At 41.9% G+C, this 14,871-nt stretch overlaps 1 protein-coding gene across 1 annotated transcript in view; it reads right to left on the minus strand.

Moving 5' to 3' along the window:
• Positions 1-268: 268 nt before the first annotated feature.
• SASH1 (SAM and SH3 domain containing 1) overlaps positions 269-14,871 on the minus strand; it is a 213,147-nt gene continuing 198,544 nt past the window's right edge. The window contains exons 17-20 of the mRNA XM_011947387.1: positions 11,652-11,765; positions 7,653-8,806; positions 6,122-6,253; positions 269-3,996 (exon numbers count right to left, since the gene is read on the minus strand). Of these exons, the coding sequence (XP_011802777.1) occupies positions 3,733-3,996; positions 6,122-6,253; positions 7,653-8,806; positions 11,652-11,765 (1,664 nt within the window). The 3' untranslated portion in view covers positions 269-3,732. The remainder of the gene's footprint in view (positions 3,997-6,121; positions 6,254-7,652; positions 8,807-11,651; positions 11,766-14,871) is intronic.

Genomic DNA, 14,871 nt, shown 5'->3' on the forward strand with positions numbered 1-14,871 from the left:
AAATGATGATCTTAGACTCAAGATGAATTCCAAAAAATATCTTGCTGTTCTAAGGTGCTATCATTATATAACTTGATCATGCATATTTGAAAATAAAGCAATAAAGTGACAGAGAATCTGGGTGGATGTCAGAGGGTGAGTTCTGGTGATGGCAGAATTGTAGACAACTACAATTTTCCCAATATATTTCATCGTTTGACCACTTTATAAATTCCCTTTCATTTCTACTCCATTCAACTTTAAAATACCCAAGAAACAACAAAAAAGGCATATTCAACTGAAGAAATTTATTTACTTTTTTTCTAGGTACATAGATGACATAATTATAGACAAGTTTTGATACATAGCAAAACCCTTCTGTCCACCTCTCTTTATGCTAAATGAATCATCACAATAATTTTTACAATTTTTAAAACAATACACAGCTTTCTTGGGCTGAAGCAATTGCAAGAACATATTGGTACTGGTATATTACAGCTACTTACAATGTTTTTAAGAACAGCAATGGAGAAAAATAAGTTATTTAAATATTGATTTCATATACAGAAAGTGCAATGTTGTTAGTTGTTATATAACTTGCTCGACAGTTTCTTTTCTCTGTCAATTTTAAATCAAGATAACTTGGACTCAGACTATTATATTTTTTTCTGAAAATAATACAGTACACACATGGCAGCAGTGACTTGGTGAGTTGACCTCTTTTGCTGCAGTTATGAAAGCAAACTTTACTATGTCAGGAACTGATTTCCAATAGATTAGTAATTTCCAATTTCACCCATACCTGGGGGTTCAGGACAGAGAAAAGGGCCTCTAACTAAGGCAAGGCCATGAAACAATATCTTAGTTATATGGGTACGTAAATAGTACTAGTTGGAGCTGACTGCATTTCCTTCCAGACAGCTTTGAAGTGAAAATCATACACAATGTTATGTGTAGCTACCTGAGCTGAACTGCCTTTCCAGGTTTCTTTTGTGCTTTCCAAAGACAACAATTTTCACCATTACTCAAAATTCTGTACCAAATGCAACTGATTAAAACCGGATATTGCTGAAGCCTAGCACCTGTTCACTAATGTCCACAGGCAGCCTCAATCCACCTCAGTCAAACATCACACCCAAACATTCAGCTTTTCTCAGACCAAATTAAATGTTTAAAGAAAAAAAAAAAAAGACCAAACGCTAAATATATTTTTAAAATATTTAAACAACACAATAAAGTAAAAACAACCTCAGACCCCTCAGACTAGACATTCCCACTGAAAATTCTTTGTGGTCCCTGAATTTGATTTTCTATGCAAAGGCATTGATTTCCAAAGCAGAGTGATAAAAATATGGTTTGGCATTCTCAAAAACTCCAGAAAGTTCCCTCTTCTGCTGTGACTTTCACTTAAATGAAAATCCTTCATTGAGAATGAATCAAAACTTGGAAATTCACATGAGATTTCTCCCTCTCCTTTGTTACCTCTTATACAACTTTTGTGTGTTTTTTTGCTCAGCTTAAACAATGACAGGATCTGTCCAAATGTCAAGCCGAGGTATTCTGAGAGCAGGAAGAGAAGCCTGTCTACAGCACCCGCCTCCACCACAGCATGTGAAATGCATTGAACGCTTTAGCTATACGAGAACCCTGCAGCTTCTTACATTGCAAATAGGCTAGGCCACAACCCGAGAGGACAAACATGAGCTGTTTTTAAGAGTTCAATAGAAAATTGGCAGCTTTAGCTTTTTATTCTACATTTCCACAACTTCTTCACGTGGCATCTTATAGAAGATGAAAACTATTAAAGAAACATGCATTCTCTTTAAAAAATGCATACTAATGCATGAAAAAAATACATCACCTGAGAATGTCTTTTCCCTCAGAAACATGGATGCAGACATAAGCAATATGCTAAAGATGGCTAATTTATGAAATCACTTCCCCTCCAACCCAAGGAAAATTATTTGTTTTAATAAGTAGATGAAATATTATAAAACTTTCAATCAAGGGCTTGTGGTCAAGGTGTTTATGTTATAAATGATTGCCCTTTATATTATAGATGATTGCATTTGATGCTTAAAATAGTGTTCATGATAAGAATGTAAAGGAAAATCATTTTGTAAGCAATGGAAACCTTAATAGTGTGTTAAAATTTACTGTTTGCTAGAAAACCAGACACTAGACTAAAAGAGGATAGAGGCCAGGCATGGTGGCTCCCACCTGTAATCCCAGCACTTTGGGAGGCCAAGGCGAGTGGACCACCTGAAGTCAGGAGTTCAAGACCAGCCTGGCCAACATGGTGAAACCCCATATCTACTAATAATACAAAAATTAGCTGGGCATGGTAGTGGGTGCCTGTAATCCCAGCTATTTGGGAGGCTGAGGCAGGAGAATCGCTTGAACCTGGGAGACTGAGGTTGCAGGGAGCCAAGATTGTGCCATTGCACTCCAGCCTGGGCAACAAGAGTGAAACTCCATCTCAAAAAAAAAAAAAAAAAAAAAAAAAGAGGATAGAATGTGCTGAAATCAGTTGTAAAACAATTTAAAGTAGCAAACACTTAACACATGGCTAATGTGGTTTGTCTGGCTCCATGCTGAACCTTTGTTTAAATTAAAAGAATTATCTAAATAAAAAAAGAAGAATAGTATTAGTTGTAATACTGAAAAGACTTTTAGAAAACATCTTATAAATGACTTCCCTTTTTAAGAACATCTTTCTGAAATATGCAACCTCACAGTGACCTTTTGCAAAGATGATCCGTTAACTGAGGACTGAATTTTGGGATGGACATGGTCAGGATTCCAAGTCAATACTGCAGCACAACGACTCACACAGTAATGGTAACGATACTAAACTGGTTAAAACAAAAAGCAGTTACTATGAATACAGACACACACACGCACGCACGCACGCACACACACATGATATCTTTGTGAATTTCAGAGTTTTGTACTAGATTTGTAGTTAGCTTAAAAACCAAAAACCAACATGAAGTGTGTGGCTGATGAATACCTCTACAAAATAAGCCATGTTAAAATGAGACCATTAGAAAAGCCCACTTTTGCTGAAAACATCCCAGAGAGGTTAGATGTCCGCTGAAGCTGAAGGTGTGGAACTACTATGGTTACAGGGTTGTGGACACTAGTTAGATAACTGCTTAAAAGCTTATATTAAGGCAAATAAAAGCTGATTGCTAGAAAGCAATTATGAAAATGTCTCTTGTTTATCTAAAGAAGAACAGGACTTTTTTTTTCCTGGTGCAGCCAGATGTTCTAACTTTTGAACAAATGAGCGTGGTCAGTAATGTACAATAACTCTCAAGTCTGTTCCTTTGGCCTAGCTAAGCCCATCTGGCCCTCAGGCATCCTGCAAGATGACAGACAGAAGGGCAAGGGTACTATGAGAAACGGAACAGGCTGCCCCCACTCCTCCCAGCCTCTACCAGCACACAGAGACAGACTGGAGACACAGCATTCGCAGCCAGTTGGCATCTTGGTTCTTTTGTCTTCTGAAAATAAAAATAAGTGCTTGTCTTGTCTTTGGAGGTCAAAGAGAACCGCACTGATTTCCTTGAGGGGGCTTTTCTGGAGGAGAGGATCCTCAGTCCTGTGCCAAGGTTTCACGCTATTTGGCCACACGCCAGGCTTTTCTTCTGGATCTGGTCTGCACGTCCAGAGATGGAGGAATTGCATCAGCATCATATGCACAGTGAAAGGGTGGCTCTTGTCCAGAGAAGCCCATTCTGGGCCTGGCTACATGGCCTCGGGGCCTGGCGGCAGTTTGAAGAGTCTGGCTGCAGATAGGAGCTTTCTTATGTGTCTCTCCTCTGTGATGCCGGCCTCCTGAAGGCAAGTGTGGGACAGAGAAGGCACCTGGCTCAGTGTGCTGAAGCCCGCGGTGGAGAGGGTGCTGGCATACATGGGCAGACCGATGGAAATGAGCCAATCTGACACAGACGAAATGCATCCAGGAGAGACGGGCTTTCGGCAGATTTCCGTGAGTCCACCACTTGGAATCTGGATAAATTAAGAAAGCAATATATGATAGAAACGCTTCATGTGTCATCGGAGGACTGCTTCGTGTATGTCTAAAAGGAACAGCACTGAAATACTGCATTGCTAGACTATTATCAGAAAGCAACAATGCAGTGAGTGTCAGAGATCAAGACTAGCAGGAAAAATTCTTCTCTAAGATGAAACAAATCTTTAAGGAAGTGTTCCACAAGGTTCTCGAAGGTGTTTGGAATGAGATCAAATCCCATTTATGTATCCAAGTCTCCAAACTGTAAGCATTTACATATTCTGCTATTTTGTTTCACTGTGGATATGCTCTTGACAAGAGCCCTAAGGTAGTCTGAAGGGACAAATCTGGGTGATGGTGTGAAAAGTAGCACTCAATGGGTAGGGTTTTTATAAAGGAGACTTTCCACTGTAGTTTGAATCTATGTTAACTAGAATATTACATATTTAGTCAATGCGGTTATAAAGAATTTAAAATACAATAATATCATGGGTTGGCTGGAACAGGGAAATGGATGTTTAACCTTGACTACTGGGTATATAAAGGGCCTACACCTTTCAGAAAGGTGATTTGCTAACAAGTGTGAAAACCTTTGGGATTTTATACAGTTCTGATGAAGCAAACCCTCTTCCAGGAATATATACTCAGAAATTAACCTTTAAAGTCTACAAAGGTTTATTAACAAGGATGTTCTTCATTACATTATTTAAAATAAAAGGCTGGAAAAATCTAAATGTTTTAACTATGAGACTCACTACTAGAGTACACTAGAATACTTTGAAATACAATAGCCATCCCCCCTTATCCACGGCTTTGCCTTCTACAGCCTGAAAATATTAAATGGGAAATTCCAGAAATAAACAATTCATAAGTCTTATATCGCATGTCATTCTGAGTAGTGTGAGGAAATCTCATACCATCCAGCTCTGTCCCATCTGACAATCATCCCTTTGTCTAGCAAATCCACACTGTCTACACTCTGGGCCCCGCAGTCACTTAGTAGCCTGTGGTCATCAGATCAACTGTAGCAGGACTGCAGCACTCACATTCAATCACTCTTATTTGGCCTTATGACAGCCCCAAAGTGCAAGAGTAACGTGCTGGCCATTTGCGTGTGGCAAAGAGAAGTCATGTTCAAAGTGCTTCCTTTAAATAAAAAGGTGAGAGTTCTTGACTTAATAAGAAAAGAAAAGACATCGTGTGCTGAGGGTCCTAAGATCTACGGTGAAAACGAATCTTATATCCATGAAGTTGTGAAGAAGGAAAAAGAAATTTGTGTATAATATATACAGGGTTTGGTACTTGGCAAGCTTTCAAGAGATCCACTTGGAGGTCTTGGACCATATCCCTCATGGATATGAGGAGACTACTGTATTGATAATATTAACTTTTTTTTTTAAGTAACAGAGAAAGAGATTCATGATCTGATAATAGCAAACAATCAGGTTTCAATACTATACATTTACTATTATACATGTGCAGAGAAATGATTAGACAGAGTTTTAATGGACAAGTAAAAATTGTGTATATTTATGGTGTAAAACGTGGTGTTTTGATAATTGTGGAATGGCTAAATCAAGCTATTTAACATATGCATTACCTCACACACTATATTTTGTGGTGAGAACACTTAAAATCTGCTGTCCTAGCAATCTTCAAGTATACATTGTGATTAACTGTAGTCACCATGTTGAACAATAGATTTCTTAAAGTTATGCTTCTAACTGAAACTGTGTCATTCAGACGGATTTTATTTTATTTCTTAAGAGATGGGGTCTCACTATGTTGCCCAGGCTGGTATCAAAATTCTGGGCTCAAGCAATCCTCCTGCTTCTGCCTCCCGAGTAACTAGGATCACAGGTGTGCACCATCATGCCCAGCACTAGATGGATCTTTAAAAAGTTTTTCACAGTGTTGGGATTACAGATAATTTTCATTTTTGTTTCTTTCTGAAAGTGTATTTTTAAACATTTCTAGGCTGACCATGTATTACTTTCTCCCCAGCTGTCTCCTTTCCATAGCTACGCAAGCCCTTGTCTACTTGGCAGTTGTTAGTATGCTCATTACTAAGCGTGACCACTAAATGTGCCTCAGGAAGCTGGAGAACCGTGGGCTGCTCACCGCCATGCGGTGCTGCTTCCGAAGCTGCTTCACCCGGATCTGGTCCATGTTGATGGCGACGTCCCTCTCAGGCTGATCCAAGTCCTCTGCATATCTCTGCACCAGGGCTTCAGGAATCCCACAGCGGCCATGCTGCCAGGGAGAAGAGGAATGTGGCATCAAGGGTATAAGGATTTTGTTTTTCTTTCCCTAAGATACACCACATATAACGTAGGGTCTCACTGTCACTTAGACTGGAGCGCAGTGGTGTGATCATGGCTTGCTGCAGCCTCAAACTCCTGGGCTCAAGCGGTCTTCTCGCCTTGGCCTCCCAAAGTGTTGGGATTGCAGGCGTAAGCCACCGCGCCCAAACCAAAAGTTTTAATTTGAAATGAATATATTTTCTTTATTGGTCAGGATAGATGCTTTAGAGAGAATACTTTTACATCTTTATCTTACAGTACTGATGAGCTCTAGGAAAGTGTTCTGAAGCAGTTAAGGCAGCACACAATTATTCTACACTTTTCAGGCCAATGCCTTCACCTCAATCGGATCATTTTGCAAAATACAATTCCTCTAATGTTATTGAAGAGTCTTCTAAACTGCAGGAGAGAAGGGCTAACTTCTACTTTACAGATATTCAACTGTTTGCGCTTCATCTGCTACAAGTTATACCACCAGCTTGCTAGGCCAGCATTTACTGTATGGTCATTCTCACTACTTTTAAAGACATTTACTCACGAAATATCAAGGAGGGTCAGGGAGGTGAACGAGGATCTTATTCTAAGGCATTCATTGTCATGAGAATTTTATAATAAAGGACTCTCAGGAATGCATCCTAATCGGATCTGTATTTCCAGGAGTAAAGTACAGCTGTGTCTCTTAGCATTGCTTTGTCTTTGGAGTCACTTGGTATTGGTAGATCTCATTTCTTTTTAATGAGAAATAATTTTTCATTATAGAGCTAAATGATTTTGGTACAATGAGGGATTTTATATTATCTTTTTCCCATTACCCATACAGATAACTATAATACAATTATCACATCCGAATAGGGTTCTATAATTTTCAAAGTATGTCCACGTTTATTTGCTTCTAGTAATCCCTCTAAGAGGTCTTCATGCAGGTTATTTTTAACCTCGGTTTACCTACAGAGAGATGAAATGGGAAGGTGTCAATATCTGCACACATGCATGTCAAGTACGGTGTGGACACGTGGATTCAGGTGTCTCCCGTCCACTAAACCACCCTTCTCGGAAGCCAGTCTGGGTCCTAATGATTCTCCCTGCGAAGCAGAGCTGCCAGAAACTAAAAGGAAACAAGCCAGAGCGAAACAAAGAAGACTCCAGAGAGGCTGTATTTTCACTTAATCTGGAGCCTGCACTCCCTGTTCTTCAGAAGCTGCTGGCTGTGGATCATTCATTCCACTCTCTCAGAGCAGCCCATGCTACTGGGCTGGCTACCGGGCTGGCTTCAGATGTGGGTTCATCTCACCTGGCTGCCTGACTTCTACAAAGGCCTGTGAATGTGATGGGCCCAGGACCTTTGATACCTTATCAGAATACGGCTCCTCCGTGAGATCGATGCCTTCGGCATGCAGCTTGTTTTCAGTAAGCATTTCCAGATCCACTCCCCGGGCACAAGAGACCTTCCTGGTCAAAGCTGGGCCCAGCTTCACACCGTGCTCCTGGAGGCTTGTGTTCTCGGGGAGCTCTGAGAGCCAGGGGGGCGGCCTTGTGCTTGGTGGGCTGTCAGGCGCCTGCCCTGAGAGAGGCCTGGGAGCCAGTGCTGGGGGACAGTGGCTAGGGCTGGTGGGGCTGGTGGGGCTGCCCCTTTTCACTGGCAGGCAAGGCGCATCGGGACTGGGGAGGGTCCCACCGGGGCCCATGGGAACAGGGTGGAGTCCATTAGCAAGGCGCTCTCTGCTCTTTTTGGCAGGAACAGGTGGAGGCTGTGATGGAATTTTGGGCTGCGTTCTGGCCTCAGGGACCCTCTGCTCAGCATCTACCCCTTCTTTGGTGCCCAGGGGATGGTGTGTTCCTTCAAACTCGTGTCCTATTCTGTGGCCCTCCAGAGGTGTCCTTGCAAAACCGTGTTTAGCTCCAGGAGGCTGAGCATCATAGTTTCTGGGCAAACACTGAGGGGGTGACAGGCTGCGACCAGAGGCTGCGATTGAGCCCTCCAGTTTCTTAGTTGTCAATTTCTGAGGTTCAGAAAATCTCTTGCTTTGGGTCAGTAGCAACGCATTGTCGATGGCAGAGTCTCGCTCCAGGGGCTGGGCCTTCGTGGAAGAGGCAGTCATCTTCTGTGGCACTTTGGGTACAATCTGAGGGGGCGGTTCTGTCACCTCGGTAGGCACGTCTTGCTCAGCACCAGGCTCTGCTTGAAGGTCATCCAGGGAATGGGATCGAGGCCAAGTGTCCACAGTCTGGGGGCCCTCGAGGGTCTCACAGCTCCGGCAGATGGAAACTGGGAGGCTTCTTCGGTTTTTATTCAAACCAGTCACACCAGGTGGGTCACAGCTCTTGGATGTGTCTGGGGCGAGGCCACCACCCAGCCTGCCCTCCTCCTGTCCCTGTTTCAGTGCATCTCCTGATTTCGTTAAAGGCAATGTTGGGTAATTGCCCAACTGGTTTCTGCTAAAAGACTTCAAGTTGGGCTCGGCGGATGACTTGGCAGATAGGAGGCTAGCTTTCCGAGTCTTGCCTGTGAGACAAGGGAATATTTTACAGTCACATTTTAAAAGCAAATCAATCAAACAGATGCATAAAGGTGTGCTAATGTAATTGAAATCTCCAACTCCCACATCCTATTGTTCAATTACACTAAAGACATAAAATCACCATTTATGACATTGGGTGATAGAGGGTTATTATGGTTCCATTTTTATTTTTTAGAAAGAATTCTTAGTCTTATTAAAGAAATCAGGAAGACTGAAATTAATTGGGTTACATGGGAAAGAAATATGCTGTGTCAAGCAGTAAAATAAATCTTGGTTTAAGTCTGTGCCCAGCTGCAATTGATGTGGAAAGAGGGTGATCATCATACCGCATGTTGATGGCATTTGTTGGGTGAGCACAATTTCTCAAGGTCATGATGGAAAAGGAGAGCTGGACTGAACTTCAGAATAGGTTCTAGAAATGGTAACCCCTACAGAGTGATCAGTGAGTGCTCAAATCCCACCTTCCTTGAAGCCCCTCCTTCTAATAAATGTATCCTAGAAACAATCAACCAACCTGGGCACAGACAGGTAAACTCATGTGAGTACTTTGCCAAAGAAAATCTACAAAATACTGATAAAGGTTTAGGTCCCAGCAAAGCAAGAGTCCTGGTTACAACGGTCAGACTGATAACTGAACTATCAACCAGACATAAACTACTTATCTGATGACTGGTAATTGATATTAAACTTCTGCTGTTGGATAAGCTTTGCCAATTCATGGGCCACGCAACATGCTGAATGCTTTGTTCTCATCAGTACTTACATGCATGTGCGCGCACGTGCACACACACACACAGAGATTAACTGTTCCTTGTTATGTTTTTGGTTAATAACATGTTTGTTGTGTGCTTTGACCCTGTCCACCTGTATGTTCCACAATGATAAACACCAAAATGCTACGCATCTGTAGGATATTATTGTTGTTACATAAAGATCATCAGCCTAGTGCTACTACTGAAGATAATGACCATGGTCTTACTTTTCATTATTAGAAAAATCATCACAGATAAATGAAGAAACACCTCTTCAGAAAAAAAAAATCGCATCAAATTTTAAAAGTAGGTTGAAATAGAAAATTATTCGAACTTCTTTAGCATAAATTTTAGGAATATGACTTTCTTTTCCCTTAATTCCCAATATAAAACTATACATATAAGTTCCATATTTGCATTCTGCATTATATTAGAAAGATCTCTGAATTTACTTTATGTTCAAAGTATGGTTTGCTAGCAATCTAGTTCTTCAGCAGGTACACATGAATTCATTTAGGAGTGAAAAATTCTGCCAGTCTGTGAGATCCTTACCAATCACCAACAGCTGGGGGAATTAATTTCCTGGAAAGTTTTGGATATGAAAAGGTTATTAAGAGAAAAAAAAAATTCTTCAGAACCTACATGAGCTGCACAAGGATTCTGACATTTACTGAAACTGAGGATGTACTGGGATACTAGGTGGGTTTTGTATCCTGTCTTGATATATTCAGGCTACCTGAATATTATATATAGCTTGGGGAGAACTACTATCTTCCCAAGTTGATAGAATAGCAGCGCATCATGGTTGAATAGCAGGGCGCCATGGCTCAAATTCTGAGGTCCCCAAGATGCTTCTTAAAATTGGAATTAGAGTGAGGCAAACAAAGTGCCTGGAGGACAAACTCTAAGGAGGTGACTGCCCAGAGCCACATGAGTGCAGGGCTGATACCCGAGAGTGAGCACGCTTAGGGTTTGCATCCTAGACACCCACTTTCCTTTCCTTAGCCCTAGTTCTGGTACCCACAATGGCTCTCAAACTATTTTTTCCCACGATTCCCAGTAAGAAATACATTTTACATTCAACATGTAGTACACAGAGACACACATGCATGCACACAACCGCAAACACACACACAGACATAACTGAAACAAGGATTACAAGTGACAGTGCTAACAATACTAACCTTTATCTTAGAGGATGCTCTCTGATATTTTGTATTCTATTTTGTCTTACAAAACTGCTGTCCATGACCCACTAAATTGCTTTCACAACCCACTAATAAAGTACAGCCTGGAGTTTTAAAAAGTTTGCTTTAGGAGGTGCTCAGCAAACATCTTAACACATGGGCTACTAGATAGGATTCCAATGGCTGCTAACAACTATCAAACCTGGGCATTTTTTGTGACGGCCTTCAAGAGTTTGACAGAGATCTAGGTGACTGTGGCAGCGTGAGCCTCTTACCGTTGTTTCTCATCTTGCTACAATGAGAATTCTGGGGTCACAACAGGAAACCAGAGCCATCCACGGTAACGTTTAGCCCACCTGACCCCATACCACTTAAGACTCCTCTTCTGTTTGAGACAAGTACGTTTTCTGAAACTTCATACTGACTACTTCCTGACTGGCTGTACAGAGACGTCACAAACAAGACATGTGGCCATCCAGTCCTTCTCTCCTGCAGTAACTGGCTCGACACTCAGGCCGTGCAGCCGAGGCATTTAAGACACTGCTGCTGGTGTAACCCTGATGGATGGTCTACCTGGTAAATTGTTTTCCTCATGGACCTAATAGCTCCCAACACTCAAATGCTGGTGTTTATTGCGTAAAGAAAAGGGTATAAGAGACACACAATTTAGGTTTTACGGCTGCAGGTATTTTACACGGAATTTATTAACCTCACCCAGCAGCCAGGAGAACAGATAGGGAGGCTAACTTGGACTAGAATGGTATAGAGGTCAGAAAGGAAAAGATGATTGCTGAGTGCATGATAGGAATAGAATCGACCTTTGGCAGAAAATTGTGCTTTGAAATCAGTAATTGTCAAAGCAGGTTCCCAGCGACTCATGCTGACACTACCGTTTTCCAGGTTCTCACTGCTTTCGTAGCATCCTGAGTCTCGGGGTGAGCATCCACTCAGGCCCTGGCTGTCAACAAGCAGCTTCTCCTGGGATCCTGACTGGTCGCTGTTACCTAGAGGAGAGAACATGGCACGAAATCAACAAGGGGAGTGAAAAGCAGAGATTTCAGAGTCAACAGATCTCGACTTTATCCTCAGTTACTGCCCTGAGCTTTTGGAAGAGAACAATTTATCTTAAAATAGATGAGATCAAAATGAACTAGTGTGATCACAACTTTTCTTCCAATAAAGTATTCATCGCACAAAGATAAGTTTGGAGAGAGCACACAGTTGGAATATGTTGACACCTTTTAAGTTATGCAAACAGAAGCTTTTAAGTTATGCAAACTCCGGCCTTGGGGCTATGAGGAAAGGAGAAAAGCAGAGTGTTGTTTGGGCAGTGGGGGCTCCCAGTCCCTTCTGAGTGATGGCACCATCGAGGAGAAGCAGAGAGAGAAAAAACGCCCCATGCACAAGGTGAGATTGGGTCATACGTTTTTGGGAGATCTATAAAACTTGTGCTGGAAGATAGCTGTGTTGCCAACTTTCCAAATTTGGGAGTTAATATTAAAGTGTCAAATGAAATAAATTTTATAAGCATTTAGGAGCATTCTTAGCCCTCAGGGACATGTGCTGAGGGCTCTTCTATTAGCTCAGCAGGAGTAAGGCTGGCAAGAGGAGGCACAAACCCCAAAACTGAGGAGAGGCCAGTGGCAAATCTCCTTTTATTTTTGTTGTTTGGGATAAGTTAGTGGTTGCTCTTCTTTTCTGCTTCTCCCTTTGCCTTGTGCCAGCACACTTCTGTCTCCTGCATATAAGTAAAAAAGCCGGGGAAAGCTTAGGAAACCCTCCAACTTGGAAGCTGAGTAACAGATACATGGTTGCTGGTATAGATAAATGGAAGACCGAAAGCTGAACGCCCTCATTCCGAGTGGATAAAGAAAATGTAGTACCTCTATATACACCATGGAATACTACTTGGCCATGAAGAGGAATGAAATAATGTCCTTGCAGCAATTTGGGTGGACCTGGAGGCCATTATTCTAAGTGAAGTAACACAGGAGTAGAAAGCCAGAATTCACACGGTCTCACTTGTAAGTAGGAGCTAAGCTACAAGCACACAAAGGCATACAAAGCGATACAATGGACTTTAGAGAGTCAGAAGGGGAAGGGTGTGGGGAGTCTAGGGATAAAAAAAACTACATATTAGGTACAATGTATACTACTCAGGTGATGGGGGCAGTAAAATCTCAGAATTCACCACTATATAATTCATCCATGTAACCCAAAACCACTTATACCCCCAAAGCTATTGAAATAAATAAAAATAATAATAAAATAAAGAAAAAAAAAAAGGAAGACCTCATTCTGAGGACGGCTTTTAAAGAGAAGCATCACCATTTGTCAATTGTGCCTCAACAAAGCTGGAGGAGGGGAAAAAATCAAGAGCAGCATCAGACACTTCTGTTGAGTGAATCTGCCCCCCAAGGAAATCACGTGGAAAGCTGTGAGGGTCTTCAACAACCCAGAAGTATCAGCCGGCATGTTGTAGAAAGGGCACGTGGAGCCTTACACGGGACACTGAGGTTACACGCAGATCATCTTTGCATTATTATGCAAAGTGCTTGGTCACATAAAACAGAAACCAAGAAAACATTTTCTACATAAAATAGCTAGTTGCAGTGATGAATCGCTTTATTTTCCTTTCTTTTCATCCCCCACCAACTCCCCCACTCCAACCACATACACAAAGAAAAAAAGAAATCAATAAACCAGAAATGTGATGCCTTTTCTCAGGTCATCAAAATAAAAATGTGGGGAGGCGGAAGGCTCTGGCAACTCTCCAGCTGTCCATTCACCACTTCCTGCTTGCATTTCTCACAGGGAAAGCATTTTACAGCCCCAACTACAGCAGAGATCGTGGCAGCGTAAGTCCCTCAATTAGAATCCCAAATTAAGAATGCTACTTTTAAAATGACTAATGAAAAATTAACTAATTGGAAGCACAAGAGCAAATACTGTCCCCCCGACCACCTAAAAGTGGAATATTCTAGAGCAATGTTCTCACTATGTGGAAGAGCCTGTGGCTTTGCAGTGGCCTTTGTTCTAGCCTAGCATGTTATTTAGAAAAATGATGCTTATAAAATGAGGGCTTTGCACTATCCATTACAACCCAGGGAGAGGAGTCAGTGTACTCTGTGTCTGGTGACACGGTTCAGTGCACCACAGTGGCCAAAACAGACTCCAGAGTGCTGGCGGGTGGGAGTAACACAGAAGACCTGCTCCTGCTGCAGCATGGAAATATGTGCTGTGCCTGCATATTTGGGGACCCCAGCCTCACCAGACACGGCAGGATACCTGAAATTATTTTGGAGAGGAAGGGGATCCATTCTGTCACCTGAAAACCACAGTTCTATTTATAGACCCATGAGGCATAAGGAAGGGGGCTAGAATCACCGTCTATTAGGGAGAAGACAAAAAGAGGTGAGGTGCCTCTCCTCTGTAGTGCAGAATCAGGACCATGACCTTTTCCCACACTTGTTAGCATTGGTGCCTAGGTACAAAAGATAAGAAAGAAGATGAGCTAGAACCCTGAAAATTCTCATAGTCAAATCACAGCAAAGTGCTAGGTTGTGAGGCTGAAACCCCATTTGAGTATGACCTGAACTTCAACCTGAAGGGGCTCTGCTTGGGCTAAGCTCTCTCTGCCTCCAGCCTCACCAACCCCCTCCTCTCCCCGCCCACACAGGGAGAGAATATGCCAAGACACCTATGAATATTCCAACATCAAAAGGTAGTGGTACCCAAAGGCACATACCATTGCCTGGGGAGCAGTTACTTTGGGAAAGAAGAGAAGGGAATGGGAGTCTTTGAAAGCAGGACTTTAGATGGGCTTACGCCGTATTTCTTAAAATGTAAGAAATGAAGAAAATATGGCAAAACATTAACTTCAGCATGTACATGTACATGTGTATGTTTGTTTTCTTTTTCCCTGTACTTTTCTGCATGTTTGAAATAATTCCTAAATTAGAATTCTTATACAAGTTATTATTTATACTTAGAAATGGCTAAGACAGTAAACTTTAGATTACAATGTACTTTACCACAAGTAAAAATTCTTTTAGCAATTTGTAAGACACTTTCATCTGCCAGACCTAAGATAGTGGGTCTGGGCTTGGT

This window comes from Colobus angolensis, unplaced genomic scaffold (genome assembly GCF_000951035.1).
Source record: "Colobus angolensis palliatus isolate OR3802 unplaced genomic scaffold, Cang.pa_1.0 Scaffold263, whole genome shotgun sequence".
NCBI lineage: Eukaryota > Metazoa > Chordata > Mammalia > Primates > Cercopithecidae > Colobus > Colobus angolensis.